This window comes from Salvia hispanica, chromosome 1, assembly GCF_029641045.1.
Source record: "Salvia hispanica isolate PSC_SH4W2 chromosome 1, Shi_PSC_v1, whole genome shotgun sequence".
Lineage (NCBI taxonomy): Eukaryota > Viridiplantae > Streptophyta > Magnoliopsida > Lamiales > Lamiaceae > Salvia > Salvia hispanica.
The window spans coordinates 37,590,537-37,615,026 of NC_142692.1; the positions used below are offsets into that span (position 1 = coordinate 37,590,537).

Consider the following 24,490-nt stretch of genomic DNA (forward strand, 5'->3'; position numbering starts at 1 on the left):
CAAAGAAAGAGTTCGTAATTAAAAGTTGGACGGGCCATGCTTGGTCTTCACTCTTCAGACCTCAGCCTAAAAAGCCCGAGCCCATATCAATTCAAATTTTGATCGGGCCCGGCCCATCAGATTTAAAGCTCATTGTATGAGAAGACCACCAGAAAGCTGATGAACTCGAAGTCGCTAACTCGCCGAGCTATCAGAAACGGCGCGTGTGGTAGCCGAATTCATCAATCCGAGCCCTAGTTCTTCGTGTAAGATCTCTTCTCCGAGCTCTAATCGAACGTAATTTGTGTTGATTTTATAAATGCGGAACAGCTAAGACAGCGTAGGTTGAATTGGAAAAGTGTCATCTGTAATTATCAAAGATGAATTGTTTTTAGTTTCTGGTTAAGCTCCTTTGGTTTGAAGAAGTATTTCTTATGCGATCCAGCTTCTTTTCTTCCGTGTTAGTCGTTTTCTGTTGGATTGATGTGTAATTTCCACGAGTTTTGCGGGATTTAGGGTTTCTGAAACACACTGCCTCGTTTATACTGGTTATTATGATGTGATTTTTTCTTAATTGTGTTTGTTGCACTCAGTGTAGCTTAATTTATCTGATGCGTGTTTGAGTGAGCTGTTTGTGCAGTTGTTTCTTGTGATGGTTGGACTATTTGATTTCTGAATCTCATATCACTGAAAATCAGGAAGGCTTCTGGAAATGCTTTGGTAAAACTACGGATTCACTCGGTTTTAGCGTCTGCTCGTAGATATAGCCATGGCCGCGAATAACAACAATCTTCAAAAGAACATTGGGGGTTCGTCTCCTTTTGGGAATTCTATGCCTGTGAATCCATCACTGCAGCAGCAATTGGGGTCTGGTTTCCCAGGCCAGTTTCAGTTTTCAGAAGCTCAGGCACAAGCGCTTGCTCAGGCTCAGGCTCAGTCGAAGGCACAGGCGCAAGCTCAGGTGCAGGCTCATGCCCATGCTCAAATGATGGCAGCTCACGCGCACCTGCAAGCTCAGTTACAAGCTGCTCAGGGGCTTGCGTTCAACCAGGCACATCCTGGAGGAATGGGGAGTTTGGGTTCACAATCTCCTTCTCTTTCAGGAGCTGGAAGCATGGGAGCCAAACGCTTCCCGCAAAAACCACCTGCTCGTCCACCGAGCTTTTTACCTTCTAACGTGGCCTCTCCAATGCGGCCAATGGATGCCTCAGCTGCTGCTCGTAGGAAAAAGCAGAAGCTCCCAGAGAAACAGTTACACGAAAGAGTTGCAGCTATTTTGCCAGAGTCTGCTCTTTACACTCAGCTCCTTGAGTTTGAGTCCCGAGTAGATGCTGCCTTGACAAGGAAGAAAATTGATATCCAAGATGCCCTAAAGACACCAACTTACCTTCAGAAAACCCTCCGTATATATGTCTTCAACACTTTTGCTAATCAGATCCGCACCATTCCTAAGAAACCAAATGCGGAGCCACCTACATGGACTCTTAAGATCATAGGGAGGATTTTGGAGGAGGGAATGGACGCTGACCAGGCAGCAATGATGCAAAAAGCAAACCCTTCTTATCCAAAGTTCTCCACATTTTTCAAGAGAGTTACCATCACCCTCGACCAGAAAATATACCCTGATAACCATTTAATTATATGGGATAGTGCTCGTTCACCTGCTCCTCACGAAGGTTTTGAGGTCAAGAGGAAAGGAGACCAAGAATTTACTGCAAGCATAAGACTAGAAATGAATTATATGCCCGAGAAGTTTAAACTTTCAGCACCTTTGACAGAGCTTTTAGGTATTGAGGTTGATACTCGTTCCAGAATTATGGCTGCAATATGGCATTATGTTAAGGCTCGGAAGTTGCAGTGCCCGGATGACCCCTCTTCTTTCAACTGTGATCCGCCACTTCAAAGAGTATTTGGGGAAGGCAAAGTCAAGTTCACAGCAGTCACACAAAAAATTACGCCCCATCTGTTTCCTCCACAGCCCATACATCTGGAGCACAGGATAAAACTTTCAGGTAATAGTCCTGTCGGAACTGCATGCTATGATGTATTGGTCGATGTACCCTTCCCGATACAGAGAGAATTGAATGCGTTGTTGGCCAACACTGAAAAGACAAAAGAGATAGATGCTTGTGACGAAGCAATTTGTGCTGCAATAAGAAAGATCCATGAGCACCGGAGGAGAAGGGCATTCTTCCTTGGATTTAGTCAGTCACCTGTAGAGTTTATTAATGCCCTTGTAGATTCTCAAAACAAGGATCTGAAGCTTGTTTCTGGAGAAGGTAGTCGCAATGCAGAAAAAGAGCGCCATTCTGATTTCTACAACCAACCATGGTATGGTTTATGTTTGCATTTACATGTTCACTTGAACATTGTGGTGTTTTTTAATATTATCGGACCAAAACTTATTGAATGAATGTGGAACGTGTGTGGTCAATGTTTTGTGAGTCTTTAGTTCATATCTGATCTTAGAACCAGTTAACGAAAGAATCAAATTGTTATAACTTGAAGTATTTAAGTTCAAAGGGCATTTTGGTCATGTTTTTCTGGATCTTGTTTCCAAATCAGAGCTTTTTACATACATTTATGTAATACCTCGCCTGGTATTTTCCAGCGATTCAAAGGATCTTAACCGTGTTGAAATGCTCACCTTTGACAGGGTTGAAGATGCTGTCATTCGCTACCTCAACCGAAAGTTACCAGCAGATGCCTCTGGCCACACATAGCTCAGCAGCAACGACACTACTTGCTAGTGAGTACTACGATGCAATTGCATAAGTGCTCTAGCTTTATTGTTCGTCGAACGTCACTTATGCATTGCCTCGACACAATCTAAAGGAAGAACGCTGATTTGGGTGTAGAAAAACGATTGTTCCGACTATCTTGCTTTGCAGGTTTAGTTTCATAAGTCCATTAACTGTGCTAGTTGTAGTTGTGCTCTACTTTGTAGTTATACTTCCATGGAAATGTGTAGCAGCAGCAGCCTAGATAGAAACCTATTTATTCACTTATGTTTCTGGGCAACCAACTCAATTTTATTTGTGTATGGAATATTATGAGAGTCCTGGTTGGTGTGATGTTACTTGAGCCATCATTTTAATTTTTAAATAAATCAGGCAACATATGTGTACGTGTAGTTATTTTCATATTTTAAATTATTGTGAGTCACGGGTGGTTTGAAATGACAAATAAACAGTGTTTTATTTGCCTCAGATTGAGCATGTGATCTTTTATTTTTGTTGCTGTTTTTATTACGTTGGTCTCTCAATTTCTGTCTTTGAATTATTATACTATTTCCTTCCACAAAAATACACATCATGCAAGATTTACAAATTAAAGAGAAAAACTGGTCTGAATATTATTAATGAAAAATAAAATTTACCTCATCATATAAAGATATTTAACATAAAAAAGATATAGAGACTAATTTTAATACCATTCCAAGATATAGAGTAGTATTAATTTTTTTTAGCAATAATTTTGGGGGCATGCACTAATAAATTAGTTCATTTGGCCAACAAAGCGAGATACTAGCATTAATTTTTCTTCTACTAGGAGTATTTATTTATTTTCACGAAGAGAAATCTAAACTTTCTAAAATTTAAATCTGCTATTTAATTTTCCTAGGAAAAATATTTTAAATTGAAAAGCATTTTGGGCCAAACAGCCAAATGTGGGCTTATATAAATTGAATACACACTGTAGTGATAGATTTCGAATTGAATAGCATCGGAGTGAAAAAAATGGCGGGAAATGCGACGATGGCTGCCGCGGAGGCGTCCAAACCGAAGGTCGACGGCCAACCGGAGGTGTGCTGGAGGACAGAAGTCGATCACAACCTCAAGCGGCTGCAATCGCTTCTATTTGGCGCGGACGTGGCTCTGGAGAAGGGCGATTTTGGCTCGGCGCAAGCGCTGTCCCTCTCGCTCATAGGCTTCCTCGACTCTCACTCGCGAAGTTCGGTAGATGAGGCCTTCATCCGACCTATCCGCCGCGAAGCCGTATCCAGGCTCGGCTCGGCTCGGAAAGCCTCCATTCCCGATTCCGATCGGTATGGTTTTCAGCTCTTCTATTGAGTGGAGTGGAGTGGCGTAAATTAGGCTTGATTTACATATGATTTAACTAGGAAATCATTTAGATCTGTTTTGTTTATGGCTGAAACTGAGTTATTATGTACTTTGTTTTCTATTATAGATTTCGTTTCCGGAAAGGAAAATGTATGTTTTATATGAAGAATATGAAGCTCACTGTTGTTCGATAAGTATATTTTTTAATTATGTTCTAATTTGCACGTTTAGCTTGACGACAATGGATGAAACTTTTTATCGCATTCTGATGATTAGTTGGTGTACATTTTGTTAGAAGTGGCGAAGAAAAAGAAAAAGAAAAATGAAACATGCATATAACCTAGTTTGAGTATCCTCGAGTAAATGAGATTGATCTTATCTTTTCAGTCACAGACTAAACAGAGTGTCATTTATGATAATAATGAATTTGATTTACATTCTGTACTACTTCAGCCAAGCATTTGCGCAAGCAGGCAAAGATATAGGCCCTATATTTCGAAATAAGGCTGGTATTGACTTAGAGAAGATCAAGCAGTCGAGGTATTTCCGGTCACTTTCCCAAGAGTCATGTGAAAGAACTGCGTATGGATTGGTAAGTTGTGTGTGATCATTGTATGTTGAACTAGTTTTACTCATAGACGGGCATCCAACTTGTGTTTGCTTTTGTACAATGTTGAAAATGATTTTCAGTAATTACATGCTGTTTCTGAAACCTTTTCTTCATTTTTCTCAGAGAAAAGAATCTGCCAAGCAGGAAGGTGTGAAAGCCTCAAAAACTCTTGTACAGTCAAAACTGACTTCCTTGTATGGAAATGGTTACAAAGAAACTAATCCAAATTTCATGAAAGATAAGCACTCTGAGGATTGTGTTGTTATTGAAAAAAATCATTCGAGTCACAACTTTCGGCAGAACCATTCTATGTCTCCCATCACTATAGCTGAGGATGGGGAAGGAGCTTATGGGGTTAATTTTAGGACCAAACGCTTACATCGGGAAAGTAGTAGTCCTAGAATTGAAAATGTAAAATCCCCGTCATGTGAAGAAGCTGATGTTGATGCTCCTGGTAAAGGATTTGTTACTGCTAGAGCAAAACTGGTATGCTCTTCATGTACTGAGCTATCTTCAATATTCTCTTGATTCTGCTATTATTTTTTATATCACGGGCAGTACCTTATCCACTACACTCATTCTCCAGTGTAAATTTATTATGTATTAGAAGGCGACTTTAGTTTACTTACTGTAATGCCTTTCTTTTTATCATCTGAAGCTGATTCTGGTAGTATGTCATATCAAGTGTTCTTATCTTTTGTTAGAAGTAGATGTTGATCTTTCTTCTACACATTGCTCAAGTAACTAAGAGTACATCGGTAACTAGAACCTTGGCTGCAGCATAAGCTTTTCTTAATAATCTAAAGGATTCCAAAGTACATAGTATAGACTATAGACCTATGTCTGTAATCAGACTGATCAAATTCCGTTTGGTCTGTCATGCCTAGGAAATGGAGGCTAGGCAAAACAGAGGCTTAAATGGATCCCCAAGTGCATCCATCTCACCTCAAACTGATGCTGGAACTCAGAGAGGCTATGGAGCCAGATCTTATAACTATACCAGACGTGGTGTCAGGGGTAATTTTGTTCCTCCCATCAGGTCAAATGGGAATAACACTGGCAATACGACTTCACGAAATGCTGGGAAGAATGAAGATACATTAGATGACTCAACGAAAAGATGGTATGGTATATATCAGTTGACTTTTGAAATTTCTAACTTTGGTCGAATTGATCTGTGTTCCTTAACAAAGCTTCACGTATCAATAATTGTTAGAGAACACAACATTATCCCTCCTTCCCCTCTCCTAATTGATGGGAAGAGGGGAATTAGTACTTCCTGTTACTCATCGTGCAAGGTTTACAGTGCCATTGTGTATCTTAATGTAGTATGGAGTTGCTTTGTGGCCCTGATGGTCAGCTTCCTGAAAAGTTAAGAAATTTGGAACCTCGGCTTATTGAGCATGTCAGCAACGAGATCATGGATAGGGATCCCAATGTCCGCTGGGAAGATATTGGTAATGCCAAATTGTAATAAGATCCTCTATTTTTTAGAAATATATTCCTCTAGATGGTCTGACTTTTCCATGTGTGCATGTGTAATACTCGAAGCTGGTTTGGATCATGCAAAGAAATGTGTAACTGAGATGGTGATATGGCCTCTGCTGCGTCCTGATATATTTAAAGGTTGTCGTTCTCCAGGCCGTGGTCTTCTCCTTTTCGGACCTCCTGTAAGTGTATAATAGTACTCTATGAAATATGTTTGCCAGATAAAACAAGATTGCTGCTTATTTCATTTTCTTCCTTGCTACAGGGAACTGGTAAAACTATGATAGGAAAAGCAATAGCTGGAGAGGCTAAAGCCACCTTTTTCTACATATCAGCCAGTTCATTGACTAGCAAATGGGTATGTTTTTGTGCTGGAACCTCTGTGATTGGTTACACAAATTGAACTAATTTAGTTGAGAGTTATATATACATTTCTTTTTCAGTCAGAATTGCGGAAATCATAGCTCTGAATAAAATATATAGGCAACAGATATATGTAATACATAGAATCTTATGATGGTTATGCTGTTTTATTGACAATCATAGCAATCCTATGGCGAACCAGGCATGATGTCTGGATTAATTCTCCAAGATAAATTCTTATGCTATATTATACGGACACAAGTAGCAATGTCTAAAACTGATGTTCTCGATGATCACATTCAAATTGATGGTTGCAGATAGGCGAGGGTGAGAAACTTGTAAGAGCACTTTTTGGTGTTGCAAGCTGCCGCCAGCCTGCTGTGATATTTGTGGATGAAATTGACTCTCTTCTATCTCAGGTAACATGGGATCCTCCTATTAACAAATTTGGACTTCCTATAAAGAGAGTGAAGACTCATACCACTTTGCTCCTTTTCTCTTGCTTTTCTTTCTTTGTTTTTGTCTACCTGAAAATTGAAGTTGTTTAAAAGTTGAGTTGATATAGGGTGCAAGAGTGTCTGATATTGTATTTAACATTTACTATGATAGATGTCTGTTTCAGTTTCGTAAAATATGTCCGAGTTTAGGTTCTTGTAACGATGAACAACTATATGTAAAATAATATTTTGTTTACCCTTGTGGGAGCATGTTCTTTGTCATGGTAATATCAGAATATCCTGGGTTCTACATTATCTTTTCCTATTTCAATTACTCTTGAAGAATGACAATTTATTGTTTGTGGCAGCGTAAATCAGAAGGCGAACACGAATCCAGTAGGCGATTGAAAACGCAGTTCCTCATTGAAATGGAAGGCTTTGACAGTGGCAGCGAACAAATTCTATTAATAGGTTATTGCTGCACTCTTCATCTGCAATGTTTTTACTTAAGATTTGTTACATAAAACAACTCGTAGCTGCTAAATTTTTACAGACAATTTAATCTGAATCTGAGTCATTAAGTTCAGGAATCTTGTATAGACACTGCTAGTTGTTGCTTGAATATGGTTGATCATTCCAAAAAATCTTTTTATCTGCATGCTTTTTCTTATGTTTGTGATTATATGTGCTTATTTCCTAACATCACTGATACAGGAGCAACTAATAGACCTCAAGAACTAGATGAGGCTGCGAGACGACGACTGACAAAGAGACTGTATATTCCACTCCCCACTACAGGTCCACAATAAAACTATCTGCCTGATTTTGAACATCACTTTGCATTAACCTTAACTATTTTTCTGTTTCTCAAATCTGATACTCAGAAGCAAGATCCTGGATCATAAAGAACCTACTTGAGAAAGATGGACTGTTCAACCTTTCAAATGAAGACACTGATACTATCTGCAGATTAACTGAAGGTAGAACTAACCACTAAACAACTACTCCCTCCCCCTAGCAATAAGAGTCTCATTTTGCTATTTTGGTCCGTCCGTCGTTAAATCATGATCCACACTCCACTAACTTTTTTAACTTAAAACCTGTTTTGGAGTAGCTTTTTGTCGAAATCACATTCATCATTTCAGATTGTTTTCAGGCTACTCGGGATCTGATATGAAGAACCTGGTGAAAGATGCATCCATGGGTCCGCTTAGAGAGGCTCTTAAACAGGGTATTGAAATCACGAAGCTGAAAAAAGAAGATATGAGGCCAGTAAATCTTCAGGTAACAACACCATAGTAAACTAATTCTCCTTCCGTCCACTGTCTTGTCTTGGCAGTGGACAGTACGAGTTTTAATTCAAAACTGATAAAGTAGGATGAAGATGAGAGAAAAAGTGGTTCACATTATTAGAGTTAAAAAATTACCAAAATGGAAGTTGATTAATTTATGCAAACGACCCAAGATGGAAATAACACGAGTGTTGCTTGTGCACGGAGGGAGTATATCATAATGTTATGTGTGAGATTGTTCCATGACCAATTTGAGACCAATCTCTCTCGATTTAAACTATTTTTTCCAGTATCTTTGGTGGATTTGAATTCTCATACAGTTAGTTGACATCTCTCTCTCTGTCTCTCTAGGACTTTGAGAAGGCGTTGCAAGAAGTGAGGCCATCAGTCTCACTCAATGAACTGGGAACTTATGTGAAGTGGAACGAGCAGTTTGGCAGCTTGTCGCTTTAGGGGCCATCATTAAATATAACGAATTGAAATCTGAGCTTGATATAAGATGTGGTATGTCCTTCTAATAATATTTTGACAAATAAACATATACATTGACCCCACCTCCGACTAGAAGCATATATGGCTATGCAATATATGGAAAATTTGGATATTCCACATATAATAATCCATATATATAAACATAGTTAACGGAAGAAATTTAATTTGATTTGAAAATTTTGAATGTCTCATATATATAATACATATAATATATATGCACACATAAATTAAACATACTTCATCATAATTTAGCAGAATTGATGAATTTTTTATTTATTTTTTTAGTTAAGTAATATGTTCTTAAATTCATATCTTATTTAATTCTTGCAACATAATAATTTAGCAGAATTGATGAATTTTTTATTTTTATTTTTAGTTAAGTAATATGTTCTTCAATTCATAATTCTTGCAACGAGATAAATTTGTAGTTATTATAAATTCTACATAATTAGTTTTTTAAAGTTTTTACTTTTTACTTATTGTTGATATCTTTTAAACAATATAATCTCCTTTTAATTGCATAAAAATAAGCTTTTGAATTTGTTAATTATTTTTATTATATATGAACTATCTTTATATTTTATTGTGTGAAGTGATAGCAATAAAAATGAAAAAAATACCATCAATTATGTGCAATGCTAACAATAAATAATAAAAGCAAATACTATCATATAAATTGGTCATTAGACTTTTTAAGTTTTATTTCTACACAATAGCAGCAATAATCATTTTTTAAATTGATGTGAAATATTTAAGTGCATAGAGAAATAAAGACGTGAATGAGTACATATATGTGTATTTATGAGTTATGACTGTATGGAGTATGCAAATTTACCATATTTTGCATCGCCACGTATGCTTCTAGTTAGAGGTTGGATTAATGTATATATTTATTTATTAAAATATTATTTGAAGGACATACCACATCATATTTCCACATGGTATTCCTGGACCACTGAATATTTTCTCATATTAGAGGGAACAAGTCAATACACAGACACAAGATTCATTAATTGTTCACTTATTTAACAATTGACAAAATATTAAATTATGACATTTGAATTTTGTTGTAAATCATATGATCCATGTAGAAAATAAAATTATTTTGGTTCATTTTAGTGATTTATGAATATTAACTTTTTTTTTTTTAATGATATTGACACCTAATATCATGGATTTTTAAAAAAGTTGGATTTTTTCCTATAAACTTTGAAATTAGCAAATAATATCACGAACTTTACCATGTGTTTATTATTTTCCACCAGTGAAAAAATTACGGCTATATTAAATTTGGAGGGTGTGCTTCAAGAAAAACTATTCTCAAATATTGAAAATCTTGAAACTCTCGAAGTTGTTGTCGAGAAATTACGAAAAAAAATCCTTATTATCATGGTATTATTTGCCGGAATTTTTTTATTGGTGGGAAATAACAAACTCGGGATAAAATTCGTGATACTATTTACAAATTTCAAAGTTCGTGGGAAAAACCCAACTTTTTAAAAATTCCATGATATTAGGTGTTAATATCCCTTCTTTTTATTACTCTATATTAATAAAATAACAAGTGTGTCAATATGTATTAAGTAATGTACTAAGTACAAGACTATGGGAACAAAGTGGTGGTACTAATGGGACAAGTAAATATTAAGCCAAATACATGATAATTTATTGATATACTACACTATTAGTCTAAATATGTTAATTGTTTTACAAATTGATGAGTCAAGACAGCTTTATAATGATTTATACACATTTATAGTGTCTGTTGCTTCTGTTGAGAAATATAAAATCAGGTTACATTAGGAAAATAAAGAGTACGTAACAGTAGGAGCAAGTAAAAGCAGAAGAAGAATGTCCGATACTAATTGAAAGAAACAATGATTCATGCCATACATAACTTCAAATATTAATCATGGAAGATGTCTTGGGAGCTGCTGTAGGTGCGACACTTCTAGAATTATTGGAGGAGTTGAATGAATACAGAGATTTGAAACGTGGAGCTAGAGAAGAGTTTGAGGAGTTCCTTAAGCAGGATCAATACTTTGAGAAGTTGGATCTCATTTATCAAGTGCAAGATGCTATTGAGTTTTGGCTTGCAAAGAAAGAGTTTGTATCGGTAACTTTCACCGAATTGTTTATCTTTTGCCACTAAAATGGAACAAGAAATTATGATGTTTAGGCAGCAAATACAGCCAGTTGCAGACATGATAGGGCAGAGGAGCTAGGAAATCCAACATACACCCGGTACCAGCTCGCAGATCCCCGTCGTCCCCGTGAACAAGGTTTAATTTCCCTTGTTTTCACTACTACACATTTTCCCCCTATTTTTTACTGGATTATTGAGGATGACAATGTGTTTGGCTGATACAATAATATTCTTGCCTTGCCTGCCTTAGGTAACTCGCACTACCTTAACCTTCCTTCCTTTCATAGAATAATAGCATTTGTGCTAAATCCAGTAAGAGTAGTATCACATCGTAGCATTTAATTACAATTATCAACCCAAGTGAATGTCAAATACTCCATATAAGAGTGCTAAAAACTAAAACTATGGATTGATTGAAATTAGCCTATGTACATTGTATGCATTTCAAAAAACATAATTCCAAAATGGCAGGAACTTGATTCATATCTTAATCATGATATATATACTCTACTACACTACTCATAAGTTTGTTGTTGTAATGCACATCATTATTCATTATATTACTACTATTGAAATGTTAATAAGCAACCAACCTTATTTTCTCTTGGTTAATAGGAAGCTCCATCCCCATAAGGCTTTGTCAAAAACACTGTATGCTTTCAAGAGGAATATGAGATTATAAACAAGCTCTTGGATGAGAAGTACGGGCTTGACGTCATCAGCATCACAAGTATGCCTGGTATCGGGAAGACAACTTTTGCCCGGAAGGCTTTTGAGCATGAAAAGTTTGCCTCAGAATTCAAATTCCGCTTTTGGATTGATGTCACTGACAATTTCAATAGAGTGGAGGCTCTTCATTCCATCCTCAAGAAAATAACCGGCGAAGGAGAAGCAACGTGTCCCAAAGATGAGAATTACCTGGTCGAATTAGTTCACAAGAGCTTGGAGAATACAAGCTTCTTGCTAGTCATCGACGATGTTGGGAGGCTCGAAGAATGGGATCAAATGAAAGAAATTTTGCCCAAGGAAAAGGGCAAAGTCTTGTTGCTTACCGGCTATTATGATGTTGCTGCCGGAGCTAACATTCACATAAAGCCCAACCATTGGGTGGTCTAAGCCAAGAGGAGAGTTCTTCCCTATTGAAATTGCAAGTTTTCGGCAAGCTTGAAGATTGTGATGCAGAGCTAGAAGAGGTGGTGAACGTTGTAGTCCAAAGGTGAGGAGGAGTGCCACTGGTCATCTTGGTGATTGGAGGAGTCCTAAAAAAAATCTTTGCACAGATCCGCTCGATCGTTGCAATTAAGAGAGGATAGTCAAAGATATCAACGAGGGTGAATGAGGTCATGCAAGAAGAAGGTTATCACAAAATATCAGATTCTTTGGACAAGTTTTACAGAAAGCTGAGCCGACAGAATCTGTTTTCTATACACGGGGTTGTTCTCCAATTTGGATAGAGAAGTTGACACATACAACTACTACTACCTCCCTCCCGCATTAACTCCCTCCCGCATTAACTGTCATATTTACTTTTTGGCCATATAAGAGTGCTAAAAACCAAAACAGTAAAATATCGATTTCACCCCCTAAACGATGTCAGATGACCAAAATCCATCATATGCACCGTGCGAATTTCAAGTCATTCTGACGACGTGCGAATTTCGATTCCAAATGCCGATTCGCATGCACCGTGCGAACTTCAAGTCATTTTGACACCGATGGTTTTAGCCCGATTTCTACATTCGAACTACATCATATGTACTATGTATTTCAAAAATAGAATTTCAAAAAGGCAAGAACTTGATTCATATCTTAGTCATGATATACGCTATACATCATTATTCATTATATTAGTACTACTGAAATGTTGATCAGCAACCAACCTTTCTTTCTCTTTGTTAACAGGAAGCTCCGCCCCCATGGAACTTTGTCAAAAATATTATATGCTTTTAAGAGGAAAATGAGATTATAAACAAGCTCTCGGATGAGAAGGATGGGTTTGACGTCAGCACCGTCACGTGTACGCCTAGTATCGGGAAGACAACATTTGCCTGGAAGACTTTTGAGCATGAAAAGGTTGTCTCATAATTCAAATTCCGCTTTTGGATTGATGTCACTGACAGTTTCAATAGAGTGGAGGCTCTTCATTCCATCCTCAAAAGAATATAACCGGTGAAGGAGAAGCAACGTGTCCCGAAGAAGAGAATTACCTGGTCGAAAGCTTGGAGAATACAAGCTTCTTGCTAGTCATCGACGATGTTGGGAGGCTCGAAGAATGGGATCAGATGAAAGAAATTTTGCCCAAGGAAAAGGGCAAAGTCTTGTTGATAACTGGTGATTATGATGTTGCTGCCGGAGCTAACATTCACATGAAGCCCCACCATTGGGTGGTCTAAGCCAAGAGGAGAGTTCTTCCCTATTGCAAGTTTTCGGCAAGCTTGAAGATTGTGATGCAGAGCTAGAAGAGGTGGTGAACGTTGTAGCCCAAAGGTGAGGAGAGTGCCACTGGTCATCTTGGTGATTGGAGGAGTCCTAAATTGAATCTTTGCACAGATCCGCTCGATCGTTGCAATTAAGAGAGGATAGTCAAAGATATCAACGAGGGTGAATGTGGTTCTGTAAGAAGAAGGTTATCACAAAATATCATATTCTTTGGACAAGATTTACAGAAAGCTGAGCTGACATAATCTGTATTCATTCTGTACACGGGGTTGTTCCCGTCATATAAAATTTAGACTCCTCCAATTTGGATAGAGAAGTTGACACATACAACTACTACTACCTCCGTCCCGCATTAACTGCCACATTTAATTTTCTGCACTCGTTTTGTAAAAATGATAATAAATAGTTAAAGTTGAGAAATAGTAAAATAAGAGAGAGAATAAGATAGAGAAAATCTTATTTACATTATTCTCTCTCTTACTTTACTATTTCTCTACTTTAACTATTTATTACTCCCTCCGTCTCATAATAATTGTTATTCTTTTTCTTGAATTTATTCCAATCTCAATAAACATCAATAAAAAAACATTTAATTATGTCTTTTATAACAAAACTTTCCAAATGAAAACCTACTCCACATATTAATCATAACCTTGGCATATAAACTTGCAAAATGTCATAAAACCCAAAAAATTTGGTCAATTTTTGATCAAGCACACAACTTATAAAAACGTGTACTATTAAACAACATACTACGTGCATAAGACGAACATACTGACCATCTCCACTTCTCGTAGAATATATACACAATACCACTAGTATATATTACTATGGAACATAGTAAATTTAACACTAGTAGTACTAATTGTTTTGTAAGTTGTGAGATTCACCATATATAATCAAAATTTAGTGAACAATTTTCAATCTTGAAAGTTTATCTCTTTCTTGAGAGTGCTCTGTCAACATTCATTTTAGTTGGAAAAAAGCAGTAGATTTCTCCCCTTTTTGTCTTTTACAGTTTTTCAACATGAGACCATCTTGCAATGGAGGAAGAGCAGGGGTAATATGGTAATTCCACTCCAATTAAAGATGGTAGAGAAAAAAAGAGAGAGAGCAGTGGTTGTTTGAAAAAAATACCATCAATTATGTGCAATGCTAACAATAAATAATAAAAGTAAATCCTATCATATAAATTGGTGATTAGACTTTTTAAAATTTATTTCTACACAATAGCAGCAATAATCATTTTTTAAATTGATGTGAAATATTTAAGTGCATAGAGAAATAAAGACGTGAATGTGTATATATATGTATATTTATGACTATGGAATATGCAAATTTATCATATTTTAATATAAAATAAACATAGTAAAAATGAGTAAGACTAAAACATCCTTGGATTTACATTTAAGGTTAAAAGTGAGGGAAAAGGGTATAAAAGTCTTAAAATAGTGAAAAGGGGTCTGAAATTATATTATACTCATACGTAGAGTCTTACCATGCATTTTTTTAAACATGGATACCTCAAACGTTCGGCTTGTCATACGTAGGAGTCAATTTTATAGTTCACTCTATTTATTAAAATATTATTGAAAGAACATACCACATCATATATCCATGTGGTATTCTTGTACCACTGAATATTTTCTCAATATTAGCAAACTAAATATTTGTATTGCAATATTTTAAACGATTTGTGGTATATATAATAATAATATACTCGTGGTGTATCTCAACCGATTATCAGCAGTAAATTTGAACAAATTATTTAATTAAAAAGCTATGTTAAGCTGTAAAACATTAGAATTAATATATTTAAAAACATCATTCAACTATATATCTCAACCGATGATCAACAGAATATATATCTCAATTTAAATCGCACCAAGAAATATTATTATAATTAAAAACAGAGTTTAACACAAATTTTGTGCTAGGAAAATAAATATTTGAATTTTTTTCTATTTTGTTTTGTTTTCTTGTTATTTTTTGCTACAAATTTATAATAAAAATATTTAATTGAGTGTACCTCAATAAAACCTTAAAACAATTGCCCAAATCCAGAATCCGAATCTCCCACCACTTCTCACTGTCAGAACTATCAAATCGCAGCTTCGATAATGGCAGGAAGCGGCGTTGGGAACCCTAACACAGCCCCCAAAATACTGCTAGCAAAGCCCGGCCTTGTCGCCGCCGGAAAATTCAATCGAGGCGGCGGAGCCGAGGAGGACGGCGCGGCGCTGCGCTCTCGCCTCCCCTCCGTTGGGTCTCTGAATCTCCTCTCCGATTCCTGGGATTTTCAGATTGATCGATTTCTACCGGTCAGTAGCATCAAATTGGATTTCCCTTTTCAGCTTATTTTACTGAAAATATGGCATTGTGCAGTTTTTGACGGACAACACTGAGTTTACCGTGGTGGGTGTGATTGGCCCACCGGGTGTGGGGAAATCAACCATTTTGAATGAAATTTATGGCTTTGATTCTTCCTCGCCAGGTATCTGCCTTTTTACAACTCTTCAAGATTCAATTTTTGGTGATTGATGAAACGCAACTTAGTTTCTCAGGGTTCGAGTCATCTCGGGTAGATGGTGAACCATTATCCATCCTCTTTTTATTAAAAAAAAATAAAAAATCAATTTTAGGGTAATTTGTAATTGCTAGTAATACTTTAGCTTTATGTATTCTCACTGAATTTCTATAATTTGAGCTGACTTTACTTGACTTATATCCCATTGAACGGTTAGGATCGTGGAAATCCAAGTATCGAAGATAAAAATAGTCAATTGTGTAGGTTATGGATAGTTTCGAATGTAGAAATTTTTGTAGTGTTCTTTTAGTTCGAGGGGTGTTCGGTCGTAAGTAGTTTAGGACAGTAAGAAAGATGGCTGACTGGCTGAGTAGTTAGAGATCGTTGCTGGCGTTATATAGTGTGATGTCATATTCTAATATTATGTTGCAGAGTTTAGATTTATGGCTTTCGTTTTGTTTTGGTTACGTAGTTTCGTTTGAAGTGTTAGGGAAGCATTCTTTTATGTAGAGTAAAATTCTTTATGCGCAGCGAAAAATGGTTGAGAATTGGTGATTGTGGCATGATTTGTTAACTATGGCGTAAAGATTATATTTTATGGTTTCAAATGTAGCGTTTCCTTTGTTTTTGGTTGTTTTGGAGGCGTTTGGTCGTTGATTGCTTACAAACAGTAAAATCGGCTATGAACATTAATAGAGATGGCTGATATTGGAGATTGTGGCAGGTATGCTGCCTCCTTTTGGCGTGGAATCGGAGGAAACAAGGGTGATGGCTAGGCATTTAACGGTAGGAATCGAGCCCAGGGTCTCCTCCGAAAGGATCATACTTCTCGATACACAGGTTATTTCACATGTTAAAATTTATTGCAAACGGGATACGTGTAGTTTGTACTTTGTAGGAATGAGTTGTGAATAGCCCCTTCGTTTATGATATGCAGCCCGTATTTAGTCCCTCGGTTTTAGCAGAGATGATTAGGCCCGATGGGTCATCCACAATCTCAGTAATAAGTGGCGAATCATTATCTGCAGAGCTAGCTCATGAGATGATGAGCATACAGGTAACTGCCTTCCAAAAACATGACTATTAGAGTTGAGCTTCTTCGTCTATGCCTTTCCTCGTAGTTCTAAGCCTATAATGAAGCAATTAAGGTTCGTACGAAATCATTGATGGAGCTAGTGTTTTTTCTATCTGTGCTGCAAGGACTCATTCTAGCTTGGCGTTCTGCTTGCATCTGTTTGTCATATTATCATCGTGGTATCTGAGGGAGTTCACGATGCCAGCATGTGGCGCTTGATGATGACGGTACCCACCTTTTTTTATACTATTCTTCATTTTTTTTCTTGATTAAAGTGATTATCAATATCTGTTTGAATTCTTTGTTTTTAATCGGAATTAGTATATGTGTACGAGCCATTAAGAGACAGGGTTATATGGTGTTTATTTTGGGCAATAGCTTATTTAGAATATGGTAACAGCACTGCGCCTAAACTTACGAATTTCGCCCAATTCTGGTTTTGCACGTGAACTACCAATTCTTACTCTAAACAACGTAATTTGGTGTCTGCGTCGATCCAGCTAGCCACAATGACATCAATTCATTGGAAATTGACAACCATGTGAAAAATTTGAGCTATTTAATGTTCGTGTATTTGGAGGCAAGTTTTTCCGTTCATGAGAAGAACCGAAATTGGGTGAAAGTTTGATTCTTAGAATAAGATAGGGTAATCCATAATCCACCATATACATTGATAGATCCAACAAGTTTTGATTTTGTTTGATCATTTCGATACTCTATTGGGGATGTCAATCGGGCCAACTCATCGATTCCCGGGTAACCTCTCCTCTGGTTGCGGACTAATTGGATCAGCCCACGAGTTTTGTGGCTGCACTGACATCCTTATATTTGAACGTATCGTATTTATCAATCTTATCCATGATTCAAAGTAAACGTCCCCTTATATTTCTCATACTATTGCCTTTCAAGCAGGTGAATCTATTAAAACACGGCATACCCGATCCGTCTTCCACGACTCTGTCTCATCCACAGAGCTCCGACAAAGAAGCTGCTAACAAGCCTCTGGTGGAGAGCGGAGACGAATACATGGCTGCTCCCATTTTTGTGCACACGAGGGTCCGCGACCACGACAACACTCCACAGAACTCTCAGGCGCTGCAGAAAGCCCTCGCACAGTGCTTTGGCACGTCCCGGTCTGTGAGTGAAGGCCAAGATGCAGCGAGAGGCGCTCAGGACAAGAAACTGTTTCTTGTCCCGGCCAAGGGTAAAGATGGCTCGTCTAGGCCGCTCTACGAAAGCTATGCATCTGCCCTTTGGAAAGTGAGGGATCAGGTCTCCTCTCCCTCTCTCCCCCTCTCTCACTCTGTGTGCATTTGTGTGAAGATGTGGGATTGCTTATGGCCATGAACCAATTTTCAGGTGTTGTCGATGACCACGTCGTCGTTTTCACGGACGGTTTCAGAGCGTGAGTGGCTGAAGAACTCCGGCAAGGTATGGGAGCTGATCAAGAATTCTCCAACTATTGCAGATTATTGCGCTACGCTTCAAACATCTGGTTTATATAGGAAATAGCTCTCTGTCGTATTAAATCAAGCATTAGTCACGACTTTTCATATCAATTTTCTCCATATTTTTTATACTAGACTGAAGTTTGATAAATTGGGTTATTTCTGTATAATAGCGATATTATGAGCCATTTTTCATACGTATGATTAAAATTCGGGTTATTTAGATGTAACTGGTGCTGTAGTATATATCAAAATGAGTACTTTTAGTTATTATTAGTAGTTGATTTCTGTACCCTTGCACATTGTATTGTTACATATTTTAGCTAAAAAAAAAGAAATTGAAGCCTAGTGGTTAGAAAATTCATGCTATATATCAAATTCGAGTATGTAATTGTCTGTGCAATTAAAAATACACCGTAGGCGAAGTCAACTATTCTTCCTCTCTTTTAGGTACATTATGTCCTTACAACGATATTTCTTATAGAAGTATTATAAAATTTTATACAGTATTATTTTGTGAGTTAAGTACAATAACAATTAAGAAAAATAAGTCACACATAAGGAATCAACAATTTAATTAACCGTGCCGACCACTAATCATCGACTCGTAAAGCTTTCTTGGCTCGACAAAGGTCCAATGGATAAAAAATTTGGGTTTTTGGTGGTTCCGGTTTGAATCAATTTTGTAAGTCCCCTCTAAATACATAAAATTTTAAATGGACTTTTTACCCTTATCAAATGGATGCCTACAATATAACAGCAGTTTGACCTTCCTAACCTTGTAACCGACATTAGATCTCATCTATGTCGGGGGTAAAAATGAGAATGCAAAGTAAACATATCAAAAAGGCGATAGTAAAATAATTGCAATAATTGAAAGTATAGGTGGGGAAAACATGTTAATATTATACTCCATTTTGATTGGTTTAAATTTTAAAGAAAAGGCCCTTTCATAGTTGTATTATCACATTTACACGTACCTCTCATGAAGTTGTTCCAAACAGCCTGTTCATAGCATTCTTCCCAACTTGTCAACTGTTGATTAAGTCAAAATAACTCAGGGAAAGAGCCTTCCATCTTCTTATATTTAGAGAGACAACATCAAGTCTAGAGAGAGAGAGAATTCAGATGAAGATAAGGAATATTTTCATCACATGCTTATGGTTTGCTTTAGCTTCAGCAGGTAAAAAAAACTTCTCATTAATCAAACCAATTCAATCACTTAACTCACCATTGTTTTGTTTCTTCTCCTTCAGATACTCTGCAGAATTCGGATTTCGAACTCCCACCAACTGACTGGAACGAAACATCCTCTGCATTCTTTCAACTGAACGGCAGTAGCATCCCGGGGTGGACACACGACGGCGCAGTGCAGTATGTCACGGCTGGAGGTGAGCTGTCGCTGCCGAGAAACGGGCATGCTATACTGCTGCAGGAAGATGGCAAGATCAACCAAACTTTTGTGGCTAATGGGGAGGAAATGCAGTACCTTTTAACGTTCACTTTGGGGAGGAGGGCTCAGAAGAACTGCACTGCCAACGCAAGCCTTGTGGTTTCCGCGCCGGATAGCTCTGCTCAGTTTTCGTTGACGCTGAAGTATGGGAAAGAATCGTGGGAGGTTTACGGGTATCATTTGGGGAGCTGGGGAGGTGGAGAGTCTGTAAACTTGGTTATAGAAAGTCAGGATATTGATGCAGAACCCGAATCCACGTGTTGGCCTGTTGTCGACGCGGTTATGTTGAGCACTGTGGGATCACTCAAGCAAGGGGATGGTATGCAGCTCTCTATCTTGTATTCCTGATTTACTTCACTTTGATGAGCAACATAAAATCTTACACATACACAAACACAAACACACAGTAAATAAAAGCTGCAATCGGGTCAGGTTGAGTGGTAGTTTTGCACTATTCAATTGATAATATGCAGACAACACACACACACTGTAGCTAGTCAAGAACTCAAGAACATTATGATACCAAGAAAGATGCATATTTTAATATTATGCTTCTACTCGGCCAAAACTTACTTTTGTTGGGTCGTCACAGATAATCTGCTGCCAAATGGTGGATTTGAGCTAGGGCCAGCTTTCCCAGATTTTCCCAATGATGGAGTTCTATTGGATTCAGAACCAAGTCTGATTGAATCTGCTCTGCAGCAATGGACTGTAACAGGAACTGTTAAATACATAGACGCAAAAAACTTCTTTGTCCCAGAAGGAAAGGCTGCTGTTGAGATCGTATCAGGAGTCTCTGCAGGGGTGCAAACAGCTAAACAACTCGACCAAGGATCAGATTACAACTTGGAATTCATGCTGGGAGATGCAAACGACTCTTGCTCAGGAGTTCTTGTAGTAGGGGTTGCAGCAGGATCATCAGCGCAGAATTTCACAATCCAGAGCAACGGGACTGGTTCAGCCAAGAAATATGCAATGACATTCAAGGGTGCTGGGCCAAGTCCAACCTCAATAAGCTTCCATAGCTACACAACTACACAGAGAGACGATGGTGTATTCTGTGGCCCTGTCGTTGATGGTGTAGTTCTAAAAGTTTCTAGTGGGCACAAAACATATATGCAATTTTCCTTCCTAATGACTGTGCTACTTGCAACAGTTCTGAAATTAGGCAAGCTAATATAGCCAGATATTAGTTCCCAGAGTGTTTTCATCGTTTTGTATTGCTTACCAATGTATTGTACATTTGGACGGAACTCGGAAGAGAACAACTGAGTCGGTTGAAATTCTAAGAAGCATACATGCATACAAATAATTAAAATAGAAACTTCCAAAAATATGGTACTCAAAATATATAAAACATTCCAACATCATATACATCTTATAATCATTTGAATATTTCGATAGTGTTGAACATAACTTTTTACTTAAGGTATGGCAGGTGCATAGTATATGTAATATGACCTGATGGGGCGAACCCAAATCTGTACTATGGGGTAAGCCCTCTGTGACATTTCAATAACATACAGTACAGCTCCATGCTTATCGAACTTCGATTTAAGCCTTCAATCATCTACAGAAATAAAAAGGAAGAACATGTGATGGTATATAAGGGTGGTGGTGCATAAGTGGACATTCCAAATAAAGCAGAGAATTGCACTCTGATTTGTGCCTGTACCTGTACAAAGACTCGAGTATCCTCCGCTAATCCTGTGTTATGTACTGCTAATCGTTTTACACAGAGTTACTCCACTTCACGCGCTTAACCAAAGATTGGTACTCTTGACTTCTAGACCATTCATCAATCTCACGTGCACGGAGAACAGGAAGAGGATGGGAAAGTTGCTTCGTTTGAGCATTTCTGAGCAACAGTGTTGAACAAGATGAATATGTAGCATGGATTCAGAATCGGGATTCAAGCATGCCATCAGCTTACCTTATATACCACCCAACTGCGCTAGAAGACGCCTTTTCATAAGATCGTGCTTGCTCCAAGAATGCATCCACATTTAACTGATCCGCCATTGAGGGGCAGCCACCAGCTAGTTTCATCAGGACAGAGATGACCACCTCTTGTGAGGGAGGGCATGAAAGGATGATTAGAGAATAATAACTATATATGATTGTAAAGTGATAAAATAATTCTATTGGAGACTTCTCGTGAAAGACAGTCTAATGGGCCAAGACCCACCAGACAGGTCATGACCCAGAAACACTAAATCAGCAAAATTACTAAAATTTCTATGGAGATGAACTTGAACGCAATTGTATCTACCTTTGGATCCCGAGCAACCAGAAGAGCTGCCCTATCACAAGTAAGTTCTGCTGCCCGAAGCCAACGGAAAAGCTGTTCTTCTAATTGTTGAGCAATAAAACCACCAATACCTGTGATGGGGCAATCACAAGGCTGACCATTTTTAACAATCTTCATAACTAATCGAAAAATGTCAACTGATCTGACAATGTAGAACTTACCAGGCACAGAATATGCTCCAACAGTAAGAATATTAGCAAATGTAAGCCATACACCATGGTCACACTTGAGATGACCCAACTCATGAGCCAGAACAGCCTGCATATGAGACGGAAAGGAAACATCAATACACTGGAAATTTCCACCCTATACGCTCCAAATATGTTCCTGAAAAGATAGGGTTTTGAGCACTGCTAGAAGTAATATTAGTTTACTTGACTGATAGAATGCTGACCTGCAACTCCTTTCTCGACAAAAGCTCCACTAAGCTTGTATGAACAACAACAAAAGGTTTCTTCCCACTGATGGCCAAAGTGTATGCATTAGGCACGGGGCTTTGGCGTAAATAAAGGTCCGGTGCCTCAAGGTTGAGCATACTGGCAGCCTCTATCATCAACTCGTGTAGTTCAGGAAGCTTTGAAGCAAGAAAATAAACTTTTAGGTCGGAGATCCACATTGAAGCTGCTAAGTTTTATGCAAAAGGAAAACTAAAACTGGCATGCAGTTGGAAAATGAATGAAGTTTAATTATGAAAGTCGGGAAGCAGAAATTTAACTCCATCAGAAACAACTCAAAGGTCCTCCCTTATCAGAGAAACTCCTATTATGTGTAAAGGAACTTTTTGTGTTTGTGAGTTGCAGTCGGTTCAAATTTTTATCCAACCTGAACATGAAAATTGGGAAAAGTGGAGTAAACTCAGAAAGATATACACCTGATTCTTGGAAACAAGAACAGATGTCCCTATATTCTCCAGAAGCATGACTTGCTCAGTGACAGATCCTGGAACCATAAATTGCAATCAACATTCAACTCATATCCATCAATTGGCTACCACGATGTATATTGCATTACCATCTCTTTTAAAAGCTCAAGTTGTTGGAAAGACAACCATCCAACATAAACTCTTCAAGAACATTTACCTCGGGTGATAGATAGAGTTAACAATACATAGGATCAAGTATTTGAAGGATTACATGATCCATAAGTTCAAAACTGTTCAGTCATCAAAGTAATCAACCAATCCTTGCACATAAAAACTTTTTGATGAGCAGAAGATTAATGATACATCAAATCAAGGTGATGATGAGATTCCACAACAGAAACTTGTGAAATCTCTCACAATCAAACATCTTCAAAATAGTGGTATTCAAAACGCATTTCTAAAAATCTCACTCACAATCAGCGAAACAGCTTACTAGCTTAGTTCTCTACTACCTCAGAATCACAAGTATAGCTAAAAGACGACAGCGCATCACATTAGCTACTAAATCAGAAATAGGAAATCCATTTCTGATAGCAAAATTGCATTACCTAATAAAGCTTTTCCGATTTCATTTAATCCCGGAATCGCTTTCAAAATCAGCGTATTCTGAAACAGCATAGAAAACATTAATAAAAATCAAACAGAAGTACGAGAGCTTCACCAACAAGAATCGCCTAAAATTAATTAAAAACTAAATTACTTGTCGATCGAGAGGATGTCTGATATCATCCGCATCAAGGTCGCGAATAGCAACGGACGAAGCAGCTCTACAGACGAAATTACCACTTCGCCGCTCACGCTTCAGCTGATTCAGCTTAAATCCGGCGGAAAAGGTGATTAGCGGCGTATCTGCGGCGCTGGAGCAGAAGCTAATCGGGGAGAGCTTCACCGAGAAGTTGAGGGAAGAGAGAGAAACGGCAGCCATCGGAGGAGGACGGAGAGATAGAAGCAGGCGCACGTTAGCTTATGCGGTGAGGAGACTGTTCCGTTGGTGTAATGCGCACACACGAGGGCAGTTTTCGTTTTGTTTTATATCGCCGTACGTTTCCGTCCACAACCGCAATCCTGGTAATTATTTGCCGCCATTTCGTTTTCTGTTGACTTAATAATTATCAATCCGATTTTCATTTAATAACTTGTTAATGAGTGGTTCATACAATTAAAATATTAACAAAAAAACTTGTATCAATTTTCAATCTTTTTAAGAAGCACAAATATTTAGGACCACAATATTATTTTTCAATCTTTTTACTTTGGTATTTTACTTAGGAGTGTGTTTTGTTTGATCGCCTTGCTAATATTGTTTACTTTAACTTTTATTATTTTATTTGAGTTAAAAGATTTCTCACATTTCATATATAGCATTCATATTATTCCCTGCCTTCATCACCAATTTAACAAATCCATGCCGCCTTCAATTCTTAATTTCATTGCTACGATCACC

The 24,490-nt window shown here is 37.7% G+C and overlaps 5 protein-coding genes and 1 long non-coding RNA gene across 7 annotated transcripts; 4 read left to right on the forward strand and 2 right to left on the reverse strand.

Annotated features, from left to right (window-relative positions):
* The first annotated feature begins 104 nt into the window (after positions 1 to 104).
* CHC1 (SWIB/MDM2 domain superfamily protein) lies at positions 105 to 3,053 on the forward strand. Of its 2 annotated transcripts, none has more exons than XM_089063124.1 (3): positions 105 to 245; positions 678 to 2,310; positions 2,636 to 3,053. In XM_089063124.1, the coding sequence occupies exons 2-3, from the start codon at positions 749 to 751 to the stop codon at positions 2,700 to 2,702; spliced, it is 1,629 nt and encodes a 542-aa protein (XP_088919250.1). In that variant the 5' UTR covers positions 105 to 245; positions 678 to 748; the 3' UTR covers positions 2,703 to 3,053. The 2 variants fall into 2 exon arrangements, with proteins under 2 accessions (XP_088919250.1, XP_088919251.1); XM_089063125.1 differs by having other exon boundaries at positions 137 to 245; positions 620 to 2,310.
* A 611-nt stretch (positions 3,054 to 3,664) lies between these two features.
* On the forward strand, positions 3,665 to 8,894 carry LOC125222624 (P-loop containing nucleoside triphosphate hydrolases superfamily protein). Its single transcript, XM_048125340.2, has 13 exons — positions 3,665 to 4,027; positions 4,497 to 4,635; positions 4,777 to 5,139; positions 5,541 to 5,776; positions 5,983 to 6,110; positions 6,205 to 6,323; positions 6,407 to 6,499; positions 6,822 to 6,923; positions 7,310 to 7,412; positions 7,656 to 7,739; positions 7,826 to 7,921; positions 8,098 to 8,225; positions 8,585 to 8,894. The coding sequence occupies exons 1-13, from the start codon at positions 3,720 to 3,722 to the stop codon at positions 8,684 to 8,686; spliced, it is 2,001 nt and encodes a 666-aa protein (XP_047981297.1). The 5' UTR covers positions 3,665 to 3,719; the 3' UTR covers positions 8,687 to 8,894.
* A 6,455-nt stretch (positions 8,895 to 15,349) lies between these two features.
* Positions 15,350 to 18,654, forward strand: LOC125219483 (uncharacterized). Its single transcript, XM_048121465.2, has 7 exons — positions 15,350 to 15,631; positions 15,696 to 15,804; positions 16,562 to 16,677; positions 16,775 to 16,894; positions 17,050 to 17,139; positions 17,825 to 18,184; positions 18,272 to 18,654. The coding sequence occupies exons 1-7, from the start codon at positions 15,431 to 15,433 to the stop codon at positions 18,422 to 18,424; spliced, it is 1,149 nt and encodes a 382-aa protein (XP_047977422.1). The 5' UTR covers positions 15,350 to 15,430; the 3' UTR covers positions 18,425 to 18,654.
* LOC148933728 (uncharacterized) lies at positions 15,928 to 19,467 on the reverse strand. The gene is made up of 2 exons (XR_016134604.1): positions 19,341 to 19,467; positions 15,928 to 18,428 (listed from the first exon to the last, which is right to left on the reverse strand). It is a non-coding gene; the product is annotated as an uncharacterized LOC148933728 (long non-coding RNA).
* LOC125219482 (Emb:.1 protein, putative (Protein of unknown function, DUF642)) lies at positions 19,407 to 21,096 on the forward strand. Its single transcript, XM_048121461.2, has 3 exons — positions 19,407 to 19,543; positions 19,617 to 20,132; positions 20,406 to 21,096. Exons 1-3 carry the CDS (start codon positions 19,489 to 19,491, stop codon positions 20,993 to 20,995), a joined length of 1,161 nt encoding a protein of 386 aa, XP_047977418.1. The 5' UTR covers positions 19,407 to 19,488; the 3' UTR covers positions 20,996 to 21,096.
* Positions 21,097 to 21,138: 42 nt separating this feature from the next.
* Positions 21,139 to 24,103, reverse strand: LOC125219484 (Peptidase family M48 family protein). The gene is made up of 9 exons (XM_048121466.1): positions 23,747 to 24,103; positions 23,595 to 23,652; positions 22,996 to 23,063; positions 22,519 to 22,698; positions 22,286 to 22,382; positions 22,086 to 22,195; positions 21,747 to 21,880; positions 21,489 to 21,671; positions 21,139 to 21,383 (listed from the first exon to the last, which is right to left on the reverse strand). The coding sequence occupies exons 1-8, from the start codon at positions 23,969 to 23,971 to the stop codon at positions 21,545 to 21,547; spliced, it is 999 nt and encodes a 332-aa protein (XP_047977423.1). The 5' UTR covers positions 23,972 to 24,103; the 3' UTR covers positions 21,139 to 21,383; positions 21,489 to 21,544.
* Between the last annotated feature and the right edge of the window lie 387 nt (positions 24,104 to 24,490).

What these genes read in the sequence shown, in the direction of transcription:
- CHC1 (XM_089063124.1), top strand. Translation starts at nt 749, where the DNA reads ATGGCCGCGAATAACAACAATCTTCAAAAGAACATTGGGGGTTCGTCT. An exon ending in GATTTCTACAACCAACCATG is followed by an intron (nt 2,311 to 2,635) that starts GTATGGTTTATG and finishes CACCTTTGACAG; the next exon opens with GGTTGAAGATGCTGTCATTC.
- LOC125219483 (XM_048121465.2), top strand. Translation starts at nt 15,431, where the DNA reads ATGGCAGGAAGCGGCGTTGGGAACCCTAACACAGCCCCCAAAATACTG. An exon ending in CTTTGATTCTTCCTCGCCAG is followed by an intron (nt 15,805 to 16,561) that starts GTATCTGCCTTT and finishes AGATTGTGGCAG; the next exon opens with GTATGCTGCCTCCTTTTGGC. An exon ending in TTTGGAAAGTGAGGGATCAG is followed by an intron (nt 18,185 to 18,271) that starts GTCTCCTCTCCC and finishes ACCAATTTTCAG; the next exon opens with GTGTTGTCGATGACCACGTC.
- LOC125219484 (XM_048121466.1), bottom strand. Translation starts at nt 23,971, where the DNA reads ATGGCTGCCGTTTCTCTCTCTTCCCTCAACTTCTCGGTGAAGCTCTCC. An exon ending in GACATCCTCTCGATCGACAA is followed by an intron (nt 23,653 to 23,746) that starts GTAATTTAGTTT and finishes ATGCTGTTTCAG; the next exon opens with AATACGCTGATTTTGAAAGC. An exon ending in GCAGTTGGGTGGTATATAAG is followed by an intron (nt 21,672 to 21,746) that starts GTAAGCTGATGG and finishes ACTGTTGCTCAG; the next exon opens with AAATGCTCAAACGAAGCAAC.
- LOC125222624 (XM_048125340.2), top strand. Translation starts at nt 3,720, where the DNA reads ATGGCGGGAAATGCGACGATGGCTGCCGCGGAGGCGTCCAAACCGAAG. An exon ending in TCCATTCCCGATTCCGATCG is followed by an intron (nt 4,028 to 4,496) that starts GTATGGTTTTCA and finishes GTACTACTTCAG; the next exon opens with CCAAGCATTTGCGCAAGCAG. An exon ending in TATCTGCAGATTAACTGAAG is followed by an intron (nt 7,922 to 8,097) that starts GTAGAACTAACC and finishes GATTGTTTTCAG; the next exon opens with GCTACTCGGGATCTGATATG.
- LOC125219482 (XM_048121461.2), top strand. Translation starts at nt 19,489, where the DNA reads ATGAAGATAAGGAATATTTTCATCACATGCTTATGGTTTGCTTTAGCT. An exon ending in GTTTGCTTTAGCTTCAGCAG is followed by an intron (nt 19,544 to 19,616) that starts GTAAAAAAAACT and finishes CTTCTCCTTCAG; the next exon opens with ATACTCTGCAGAATTCGGAT. An exon ending in ATCACTCAAGCAAGGGGATG is followed by an intron (nt 20,133 to 20,405) that starts GTATGCAGCTCT and finishes GGGTCGTCACAG; the next exon opens with ATAATCTGCTGCCAAATGGT.